This window comes from Hermetia illucens, chromosome 2 (assembly GCF_905115235.1).
Source record: "Hermetia illucens chromosome 2, iHerIll2.2.curated.20191125, whole genome shotgun sequence".
Lineage (NCBI taxonomy): Eukaryota > Metazoa > Arthropoda > Insecta > Diptera > Stratiomyidae > Hermetia > Hermetia illucens.
The window spans coordinates 121706175-121718742 of NC_051850.1; the positions used below are offsets into that span (position 1 = coordinate 121706175).

A 12568-nucleotide genomic window follows, 5' to 3' on the forward strand; every position below is an offset into this window, starting at 1 on the left:
CCTGCTGCTTTTAAATGGTCTCGCACATTGGCCAGGGTCAGTCGAGTCGAGTCAGTCTTATTAATTTTGTAGAGATACCGAACTCTCTCATGGCTATGCACAGTTTCATCCTGGCTATGCCATCATAGGCGGCTTTAAAGTCAATGAAAAAATGGCGCAACTGATGTCCATATTCCAACAGTTTTTCCATCACCTGCCACAGAGAGAAAATGTGATCAGTTGGTGATTTGCCTGGGGTCAAGCCTCTATTATAAACTTTTAATGCTCATCAGATGTTAGGAGCACATGAATCGAATCCAAAGTTGGAATGGTCATTTGATAGAGCGTATCGTACCACATCAGCCAATTGCTGAAAGAAACTTCAGGGTTAGGAAGTCGACCTTTCATAAGAAAAAATTGGGCATCTTGCTTTGCTTTAATTTTATGGTGAGGATGGTAACGGATATAAAAGTCACAATTGTTTGGAATATTGGTAAAAGCCAAATCCGGGTAGTGGTTACTGTGATTGCGATGGACGCTGAATTGGAAGAATCACCAGGATTTTCGATAACAAGGATGCTCTATGAAGCAAAAACGAGTCTACAACGAATCCCTTTTATCTCAACTCTAAGTGAGACGTGCCCAGTTGTTACAAAAACGAAAGTTGAGAAGCAAAATGAATTTCAAAGAATTCATCAACACTGAACTAAATAATTTGCTTGTTCTCAGTGGGAAAATTCCTCCTCACAAACTATGTCAAAATGATAAATTGTAATTTTTCTATTTAATGGTTATATATTTTAGCAAACTACCAAATTATTATTAGCCGTTTCTCTCTGTTGCTTTTAATAGTGTTTTTCAGGAGCTCAGTTTACACTCATAAAGCAACCTCCTGCCATCTATCTAACGCTAATAAGTATGAAAATTGAGGATTTTTATTAAAATCCGGGCTGCATACGATGCTGATGCTATTTTTTTTTTGAATTCTGACCAAATTGTCTTAATATAGCAGAAATTAGCCTCACTGCTCAGTTTACCCATCAAAAGTCACTACGTCAGCTGATAGCCCATTAGACATTAAACAGGGTTGACTCCATGCAAAACAATTTTGTAAGCAATATCCCAACCGCATAACCAGTTAACCAGATGGCCAGCGGTAGCATAATAACAGCAGTAAGATGTAGTCAGATATTCGGTATGGGACGCTGAGGATTAATTGTGTAAACGGTAAATTGACGTTGGAAAAGTTTTTTCGAACTAATTTTTAAACCAAATGTTGAAAAGAGAGAAGATTTTATCTATTATGAATGGAAAAGTACAACTGTAAAATGTTGATGTCTTCAACGCTCCTGTGTAACTTGTCTTGTCAAGAAGTTTCGCAATCCACTGTAGAATCTTCTTCCTAATAATAATAATAATCGTTGGCGCAACAATCCATATTGGATCAGAGCCTTGAAGTGTGTTAGAGCACTTCACTCAAGACTGTAACGGTACACTACAAAATTAGGAGGCAATGTGGTCAGTATTGCGCTCGCCCGAGGTTATTACTCTGATTTGACTCAGGTACCTCATTCACAGCTGAGTCGACTGGTATCCGACGTCAAATCACGATGCAGATTCCACTGCCACCGGTGAGATACGAGCCGCGACATTCCGTACGACAGCCTTGTGTTCTAACCACTGAGTTATCGGGACACATCTTCTTCCTAGTTTCCCTTTTATACTCTGCGGGAACTTCAGCTTTCCTGCCATTGAATGACCTGGTTCCTCCGGTCTAATCGTGATTTGATAATTTACTAAATTATGTAACCATCAAATATAAAAATTACAAGGGACGAGTTTCAACATGTAGACTATTTTATTATAGTTTGTGAGAAGGAATTTGTCCACTAGTTGGTCAGTGAAGCGACAATTAGGCCTGGCCTAGTGATAGAAATTAATAAGGAAGGCTCGAGTTCGAACATTATCTCTTGAATTGTTTCTTATTTGCGTTTTATGGCAGTTTCATGTGAGCTGTTTACTTTAGTGTTGACGAATTCATTTAAATTCATTTTCTTGCTCAATTTTTGTTTTCGTAAGCACAGGCCATGTCCCAATAACAGTTGATGCAAAAAGGATTCGTTGTAGATTCTCTTTGCTTGATACAGCAACCACGTTAGCTAAATATTTAGCTCAACGTGAACGGTCGAGCCGTTCAGGTCTTTTTAGTATCCTGGTTGTTAACACTCATTCTCATGTTTGGTCAGGTTTCACTTAAGAGTCGTTGAAGGAAGCCAAATGACCATCGCGCCTATCGAATCTTCTTGGAATGGACTTTTACGAAGATGGACATTTTCCAGACAAATCACTGACGCCATTTTTTGCTGAATGGGTTCCCAAATAAGCAAGGTCAAGGTCAATTCGGACCATTTGGCTTGCAAAAATCAGGAGACCCAGGAAGGCCACTATCAGCTCATCGACTCGAATAGGATTCAAACTACTGGCAGTTGGTAAAGTGAAAATAGGCTATAGCAATTGCCTATTCAGATTGCAGGTGCCCTTCAAGCGCAATTCAGACGTCTAATTGCCGACAGTACGCACTGACTGTGACTGTGATAATTCAAAAAGGTTCTGAAAATGTGGAGGCGAAGGCCATATATTCAAAGTGAGGTACCGCATGGCCTATTTTCACAGACTTATGAGAAAGAAGTTAGTCACCATAACCAGCGGGTCTTATCGCGGCAAAAACAGGGGGGCCTGGGCGGAAGAGGCAACTGGCCAGACTGGAACATGGGTGTTTGCAAATCAAGCCATTGAAGGAATGATTGATTTTCCGGAAGTCGAATTCGTCTGGGCAAAAATAGCTGTCATATACATAAACAGCTACTATCCTCCACCTGGCGTGATAATGGCACAAAACACGGAAATGTATTGGATTCCAATGGATGAAGTCGAAACCTCAGAACCATAGCGAGTGATTTCAATGCCAATTGGGGTAGTCGAGTTAATAACACCAGAGGCCGTATTGTGACCGAAACTTTCGCGAACCTAAATCGCATCTACTTTTCAAATGACAGCCTTAGGCTGAATAGTGGGTTTGGTGTGATTTGTTAATAAGCACCTTACTTATAGCGGCCATCACACAATTTTTTTCCAGATCGTAAATGGCGGTGTACGTCCCCACGGATAAAGAGGCGAATCCTCACCTCCAGAGGGGATGGCAGAGCAAGACGATCCTGAGGTTGACCGGGCTTCGGTGGGAAGGAGCATATGAGTATCTTCGAGGTGGACATCGAACTATGAACGTCACCAAGTAAGAATGATTTAAAAAACTTTGACCTAAATCCCTGGGTAATAGCGTACAGCGTTGTTTTGAAAAAGGTAAGGGAGTGAACAACTCAACTAACTTGCCCTCATTCTTTTCTCGATATAATGCTCTACCCCGCATAGAGGAGACCGAAGTATAAACAAGGACATCTTCCCCATACCTTTTGCAATTGCAGAGGAACCTTCGTAGATTTGCTGGAGAATTGGTGATACTAGCGCTCCTTGTTTGGAGGCCATTTCCAATCCTGTCTCAGGATAACAGCCTACTGGTTTATCAGCATATTTAAGGCATGCATTGTAAAAGAAGTTTTCCCTGCTAGATAGAAGAGACAGAAACTTGTTTTGCTACCAAAACCCGATAACTAATCGAGAGAGTTAGCGCTCGATTTGCTTACAGACACGGTAGGGAAAATGTTAGAAAGGGTTATCCATAGCAAATCTCTCCCTAACATAGGATATAGGGATGACCTATCACCAGCTGAAAATGGATAAAAAAAACTCACTGACTAAACTACTCAAAAGTCACCTCGCGGAAAGAGCACTTTGGTAAGATACGGCTGAGGACTTAAGCAGTGAAGCATAGCGGTAGGAGTACCACAAGGCTCAATGTTAGTTCTTTGCCTGTAGAGCATGATGCCCATTGCGTACCGCAGCAGACTACAATAAACGGTTTTGCGGATGATTTGGCAGTGGTTGTCGTCGCGAAATAACCCGCTAATCAAATCATCAGCGCCATAAATGTATGGCTGACGATGATCTAGCTTGACCTAGAGGAACAAAATATGGAGACAGTCTTTATTATTATGTTAACTGTATGAAAAGGGATACGATTAATATTCGGCTTAGTGACAGTTATCTCGTACCTGGTGGTGATAATTGACCGAAGATGAATTTCAAGGGACACCTAGACTATGTACTACTATGAGAAAGCGGCAAAACCAGCGCATTTCATCACGGATGATGCCCAATAACAATGGGGGCCTGAGATACAGGTGCAGATTACTTGTTACCGTAGTGGTCCACTCTACAGTACTGGTTTTGAAAGAAGCACTAGCATGTGAGAGTAATATGATGGTGGACCGGAAGTGAATGGCAGATCCAGGGCTCCTTCAATTTCAAAGCAAACACTAGTGCAACTTCGCCCGACTTAGGCCAGGACTTCTCTGCGAACCTATGGCATGTTTGCGAATTAATATATGAGGTCGAACAACACCTTTGAACCACTTCAGTCTTGCTGCCCCTAGGACAGAACTCAAGCAGCATCTGATGAATTGCATCTGCCCTATACGAAACCGTAGTCGTCTATGTATACTTTCGATATTCAGCAGCATTGTGAATGCTTTCAGAGCTTTAAAGTGAAGAGGGTTTCCGCTGTCTGTATGTTGGGAAAATAACCCTTTTCTGCCTTTAATTTGTTATTTGATTTTTCAATTATTTCGAACTTTTGTTATTTTTTGGGTTATTAGTCTTTTATTGAACTTTTATTGTCATATATCCTTTTACTTTTAGTTGACTGAGGGGCTGTTAACGGAGTGGATGAGGTGATGCGCTAATTCCTTACTTTGTGAACTGCTTATTCTCCTTCTCCTCTCTAATTCCCGCAGGATTCACACAAATTAGGGGTATCCTCTATTTTTCTGGCCTGAGTAAGCTAAGGAAGGGTGGGAACCTCAGACGCTCATGAAGGTCTAGGGCAGACAAAACTTTAATTGAGGATACGGTCTTTCGTGGATTTTTGCTCCCTCTCGCGGCACTCGTGTCTCGAGTCTTACGACTTTAAACGCGCGGTCAAGCTTGTTTTTTTTCTTCTCCAGTTTTAACTTCACGTGTATTTTCCGAAAGGGTTGTGCTGTATTGCTTTTTTATATTTCAGGTTTGCTGTACGATCCCACGCAATCAACTGACATGTCCGAAAGTACCCTCCACATTCTCGAGCGTGGCTAGCATAGAGGCGTGCAAGTACGCACCAATGGGACACTTCGAGGAGGGACCTTTCCGGCAAGTTTCGTCATTTTTTTAGAGGTTTGGGACAGCTTTACCCCTTTGGCCGACTTCGACCAATTGCGATAGTTTTTGATCATCATGATCATGAGCCATTACAGGATGACTGAATTTTGTTGACTATATATGATATTGTCTTCGTGACCTCATTAGTGTGCACATCCATTCTTTTAACTTGTTTTATTGTCCACCTTATTATTTTATTCTATTTTAGAAGGATTTTTTTTATATAAAATAGAGTCGTAATGAGCTTTTTTTTACAATAAGTATTTATTATTATATTATTACGCACTGAACATCATCCTATAGTTTTCCTTAAACTTTATCAATAAAAGTTTCGCCCGTCTCTCGATCTTTTCCATGAAAGTGTGGAACTTATACTTTATCCTTAATCACATTTTCACTTCTCCCTGGTTTTGCTAATGAAGAAAGCAAATGGCCTTTGATTGGGGATGCGGCAGTAAACGCCAGGAATTTGAATTGTTGAACTGTATGTGCAAGAGTTTACTATTGTAAAACTTCTTAAGCTGCCAAGGATAATTAACTTGAACAAAATAATCCTTTATTCGCACCTACAATTGTTCAGTCTCAGCGAATGCTCTTACACTTACCTCTAACAGGTAAGTTTATTCGCACACGTGCGACCTTGGAAAGAGATCTTGGGTTTAGTTGACGTTGCATGAATCGCGACCAATTAACGCAGAACTGTGGAATGCCTGAAATTTTGGAATCCAGTTTGCTGATTATTATAATACCGAGAAAAGGCAATAATACTTAAATTATGTGCAAAAATTACGTAGTTTAAATTTGGAGCGTTTTGATAGACGTTGGTCTGGTAGCCGTCTACTACCATAGCTGCTGAATCGATCACGCCACCTAATCAAAACTTCTTGGAATCCATGCAAAAATTACTCCATTTATCACTTTGGCATTTAAATTTGATGTTTGCATTGATTTCTTATTACAGCCACACCTCGATAAAGATATGGACAGAGCCTACGGAATTCTCCTCCTCTTCAAGTAGCATTTTACATATACTTAGTCCAACAGATACCAGGAAGTGGTATTTTAAAGTGCCATAAACTGTGTCGACATCTTATTTTTAAAAGGGTCAAATATCCCTTCCTTCGATGTTGACAATAGTCAACTCGATCTTGACCATCAACTTAGCTTCTTTTCAAAATAATTGAATAACTTTTTAGAATAAGGTCATTTCGGCAGAAAAAAAAGGGAATTAAAGTAGTTGATGCGGTTTCCGACTTTTTTGTCCCGAATAAGTGTCTGATAGTAGTGAAGTACAGCACCCCCAACTTAACGATTCAGTACGAAGAAATTACCATGATTCAGCTGGCTGTGTCAGTAACTATGGAATTGTAGTGTTGCGATTGTGGAACTGCCGTGGGTTACAAACTCAGTAAAAACCTGCCTTAAAAATCACGCCTCTACCCGATTTCGTTGAGTTTGCCAGTGTAATTTGTTGAACGCGGGGTTGACTGTTATTGAACTTTGATTCGATGAATTTGCCTGGAAGACATAATTACTGGCCATACATCATCTCTGCAGTGACTTCGCCTAGGTTTTCCTACCAAACTTTTCAAAATGATTAGTAGCACGCAGGTAATACTGCCGTTCAGCGTATTACGCAAGAATTCTGATGTGGGATGGGCTAGTCAGGTTGCCGAATTCCTCAAACAGCTTCATTTTAAAGGGCCTGATCTGGATGCCAAATCTGGAGATCCATATATCAAGGAATGCTCTGTCAACTGCAATGACTTCTTGATCGAGAGACTGAGAAATAATAGCTTTGACCTCAGCAATGAGTTCCTCGCTTCAGCAATATAGTGAAAGTATTTTATTGTAAGGTGCGTAAGCAGTAGCTCCGCAGTTCTTGACAAACCCAGTCTAGTTCACGCTTACTTGAACGATGTCGCGAATAGGGTGTCATGAATGTATTCAACATTCTTCATGGGGGTCGGGTGGTTTTTTAAACATTCTGTTGGAGTCTTTTTTCTTTTTTAACTGAGACGCTGTGTTTCTTACCAATCTTAGCAATGGTTAGTGGTGATGAAGGAACTCATTAGGCCACAATGTTGGGTCCCAGCTCTTGCTTTCTAGAGCTCGGCTGCACAGTCGTCAGGTACTAATACTTTCCTGATTTCATTCGTTTAATTGCTTCCTCGATTCCAGTGGGGCGACAGTAAGGGAGGATGGACACATTCTTAATTTTAAATCAGTTCGAAGTATTCCCGGTATCGTTCCGTCGATAGGCAAGGCACCACTCTTATTATTAACACAAGAGAATTGTTCGATATCCTGTATTAGTTGACATCGGCTCTTCACAAATCGATTCAGATCTCTCTTGTTATCTTTAATGTTCGTCATCGTTGTCTAGGCTCTGCAGCTCTTTTCGCGTTTTGGCCTTCTATCAACCATGTCAATGCATCGTGTGCTCCACTTTTTAAACTTTGAAATTCCACTGCCACCAGTAAAATTTGAACCGCTACCTTCCGTTCGACAGCCTTGTACTCTAATCACTCAGCTAGCCGAGCACCACCCATTCGTTTAGTTCCTATTATTCTTGCCAAGACCCTCCATGTTTCACATCCTTAGTATAAGACAGGTCGGATTATCTTTTGTATACTAGCTGGTTTCCTTTCCTGTATATGCCGCTTTCTTTTAAGCTCGGTGGGACCGGATAGAAGGTTCTATTTGCGTACCGAATTCTTTGCGTTATTTTGTCAATTGTACACCTCAGTATATATAAAGCTGTCTACACTTTCTAAGCTGTAACCGTCAATCGTGTGCCCGGATGGCCCAAGCGTTTAGAGTGCTTGCGTTGTCATAACGGAAGGTCGAGTTTCAGGTCTCACTGATGGCAGGAGAAATTTGTTATCGTGACTAGATATCGGATGCCAGTCGACTCAGCTGCGTATGACTACCTAAGTCAAATCAGGGTAATAATCTCGGGCAAGCATAATGCTAACCACATTATTTCCTACAGTGTATGTAGGGCACCGATATGGTCTTGAATGAAGTGCTCTAACACACTTCAAGGCCCTGATCCAATGTGGATTGTTGCACCGACGATTATTATTATTATTAACCGTCAACCGTTATATTTTGTCTAGGGAGTGTCATTTTTCTTGGTTGCGTCATAATTTTCGTCTTGTCTACGTTAACCCGTGGACTAAATTTTTTTTTGCTATTTTATCGAGGTTTATAAAAATCTATTCTACTGATGTGAAAGATCGCACCATGATGTTTACATCGTCTGCATATGCTACTCTTTGGTAGGACTTACAGAGCAGCGCGCCTTTTGTGTACACAGGCAACCTCCGTATAACCTGCTCTAGTGCCGGATTGAATAGTAGAAGTGTCAGCCCATCTCCTTATTTAATCTGACGCTTGTTTTTGCTTCAAACATATCTGTCAGTCTGTTATTGACTCTGACCCCCTGTTGTGTAATTGAATTTTTCTTGCACTTATCTGATAGTAAATAATAGATCTTCCAGTCAGAAAACCTCCTTGATATTCAGCAATCATCTTATCTAGTCATCTAGTCTGCCAGCTTGTTACCTTTTCTGTGAATAGTACGTATCACACTTTTTTAACACTCTTGTGGTCTGCTTCCCGTTCCAGATGGAGAGAACGAAATTATGGATAGCATTCATGGTCCATAGGCCACCTAATTTAATGAGTTTAGCGGAGTTTTAGATTCTTCACGACTTTGTAGGCTTATCTCGTGTTTTAGCTAGCAGTGTTGCCGTCAATTTTCTTCAATTCGTCGTCAAAATGTTTTCGTTTCTTTATCATTTTGTTAGCCACTAATGGGAGATTTTCGTCATTTTTCTCTTCGTCCTTATGTTTCGCTATTGTTATTGCATGTTTCCAGCCCTTTGCGCAGATAGCCATTAAGATCGCCGGCAATGACGATATGGTCAAGGGTTACAGGTATTTGTGTCGAGTAGTTGCCAGAATCCATCTTTCTCGGCATCGGATGGCTTTGGGGAATATGCAGTGAAAAATTGAATCTTCCGATCAATCGATTTCTTTAATGGCGTCACTGAATCCCTGAAAGATGGTAATGCCAACACTGTATTAAGTGTGTGAGCTACCAAAGTAGAGAAGTTTATAGCCATTTTCACCGCATTTGCGTTCTATATCGCAGCTTTTGTCACTTCACCATCGAGTTTCTTGTATAGATACGTTTCTTCTTAAGGATATTCGCGAATCCCACTTCTTACCAGTGAGGGTACCAGCAAAGTGGAGTCATGAATTTGTTTGGTTTCGACTAAATTCCTTATGTCCTGACGCCCTCCATCTGTCGAGGGCCCTTGCTGATTTTTCGACAGGGCAAGGTCATTGGATAAGTTTTCCTGGTCGACCTGCTGCAGGAACTTTCACCAAGAGAGTTGTGAGATTTAGCAAAGTGGAGTAGCGTTTCATTGTAATTTTATTGAGGATAGCTCAAAGTATGTTGCCTCATACCCGCCTCCTTATCCATCTATCCATCCATCTTTGAATCAGCATGTAAATAACGTGGCGAAGTTCCAGTCATCTTTTCTATCGATGATCCCATTGTCAATTGTAAAATTTATGCCACTTCCTTCAGTTTCATTGACTTCGATTTTAAGTCGAATTTTCATTCAGAAACTACTCTTTGATAGTGTGATAATTTTACGTAAGACAAGAGAATGAAGGCTAATGTTGAAAAATTAAATTACCTTCCATCAATCAATTTCTAATCCTCCTACGTTCTCCAAAACAAATCTCATTATAACATTGTATCCGGCAAATCAATCAGTTGAACAACGAACAATGAATTTTGGGTCCAAAAATTCAAAATTGACCTTCCTAGAAAATGACTTCTATCGACCTGAAGCACACAAACAAGTTGCGTTTGAACGGCATCACTGGTCTTCGAATAAGATAAAGTGTAGTAGATACAATCTTTGATTGGAATCATGCATGGATCAGAATCTGTCACGATACATAGCCGAGTGTATATTTAAATAACTAACACGGGATTAGTGAAATTTACACGAAAACCGGTGCAGCCTGCAACCAGACGCAATTAATACTTTCAACGATCGTTAACAGTGAATTATCTCAATTTGTCGCAGTGGGAATCGGTGGATGTAACCCACAATCTGGGAATTTCACTTCGTCGTTGAGGCATTCAATTCACGCGATTCTGTATAAAAAAATAGCAACCTTGAGTTTTCCACCGGTCGGTCGGCCAGAAGTTGAAAATGCTTTTGTATATATGGATCGGATGGCCTTTAGTTCTGAATTTTATGTTTTGCTCGTTGTACGCGTGTCTGGTCAATCTTCATATAAAAACGGAGGACTACAGATATCCAAACATTAGTAGGTTACAAGCTTATCACTGCAAAGCAGAGATTATACAAGATATCCAGTCATCATGTTCAAATTCGTAAGTTAATAAGATTTTTTAGCCGATTCTGTGAATTAATAGGATTTTTTGCAGATTGTCCTTACAGCCGTTTTGGCGCTGGTAGCAGCCGACAATATCGACAAGGATGCCCAAATCCGTAGCCAAGCCAGCGACATTAGCCCAGATGGTTCATATTCTTGGGCCTTTGAGACTTCAAACGGAATTGCCGCTCAAGAACAAGGCGTAGGTGGAGTGCGAGCTGCCGGCGCGTCTTCTTATGTTTCTCCCGATGGAACCCAAATCCAACTCACCTACACTGCTGACGAAAACGGATTCCACCCAGAAGGCTCCCACTTGCCACAGCCCCCACCAATCCCAGAATACATCCTCAGATCCCTGGAATGGAATGCTGCTCACCCAGATCATGAAATTCCCGAGGATCAACTCCGTCCCACTCTTAAACATTTCTAAATCAACTGTGCCATTAGAAGATACAATTTAGTGTAGTAAAAGTCCAGAGTTGAATGACGGATATAGTGCGGAAGTGAAGAAATGCATTCCGGAAATCAAGTCGTTATGCAGATTTTTTTATAAATATGCAGTAGTAAGCACGAAACACGTGCAGAATTAGAAAAACATGAATTCATCATAACATGTTGGGTAAATGCCAAGTTCTTCCAGATTTCAACTTAAGATGCATGCAATTAGCATACGATTACTGCCTAAATATTCATTGAGTGAAATTAGTTGTCTAGTATTATATTTAAATTGTTCATTTATGTAAATGCTGCCAAATATTGTTGTGTGAAAAAATGCACCTTTTCAATTCAAATTTAATAAAAATTTTCGGATTAATTAATGCGCTTGACATTCTTAGATGCGTAAACTAAAAAATAAGTTTGCCTCCAGTTGTGACCTCTAATTTATGCGTTCTAACTGCTTCCGTAGAAGCGATTAAACTGGCTTCCAACAGAAGTCGCAGATGAGTAACTTTTTAATATCTTTCTTTCAAGACCATTAACGCCACTATAAAAGATATTTGCACTCGCTTCTGTGGAACAAAATATAAAGACGTTAAGTCGTTACATTTGGTGTTAGATGTCATTATTGCTACTTGTTTCAGGTATGTTTGTGGAATGGATCAGTAACGCTCGTGGCTTTGAGAAAGCTGGGTTATAAATCAGGTGAGTAATATCTGATGGCAGAGCAGAATTTAATGGTCTATGCTTGAATATTTCTCTTGGGGATGATTATGCGCACATTTTACCAAAGTCTGGATATTATGGACAGGTAGCATCGGCTGACTTAAATTATGATCCCCAAACTGAATGTTTCATTTTAATAATTTACGACAGGAGAAATCCAGACAAAAACATGTCAAAAATGACTCATATATCTCATATATTAGATGGCTTAACTAAACGAAAAGAAGATAAATTCCACAGAATGCTCATATATTGGGAAGCAATGTATAAATGACACAACTATCTCCTAGGGTAAGTTCCCGGACTATTTTAAATGGATTTATTAGTCATTGAAGAGTACCTACCCTTTGAAGGAATTTTGAATTTGATTCGGTCGTCAATTGGACGCATTGTTCCAGGCGTCTTCATCATTCGCGAATCAATACTACAAATTCTTCTTCCATGGATATAAACAAAACAGAATGCCTCTCTGGAATTCGTCCATTCGGGTATAAGGGTTTCTGTTCACCTTATGTGAGGGACTCTTTATGCACGTTATATGAATAGATGCATCATTATGATTTTTTTTAGATCTTTTGGTTGGATAGGTCCTGAGAACGAAACCTATTGCACTTTTTGGGGCGCCCATTTTGAGTCCTCACTCCCCTATCGCTCCGATTTAAAAAATAGAACCAGTTTG

General features: G+C 40.2%; 1 protein-coding gene across 1 annotated transcript; it reads left to right on the forward strand.

The window, feature by feature from the left end:
- Positions 1 to 10562: 10562 nt before the first annotated feature.
- Positions 10563 to 11539, forward strand: LOC119649967 (pupal cuticle protein Edg-78E-like). Its single transcript, XM_038052403.1, has 2 exons — positions 10563 to 10723; positions 10778 to 11539. Exons 1-2 carry the CDS (start codon positions 10712 to 10714, stop codon positions 11153 to 11155), a joined length of 390 nt encoding a protein of 129 aa, XP_037908331.1. The 5' UTR covers positions 10563 to 10711; the 3' UTR covers positions 11156 to 11539.
- The last annotated feature ends 1029 nt before the right edge of the window (positions 11540 to 12568 follow it).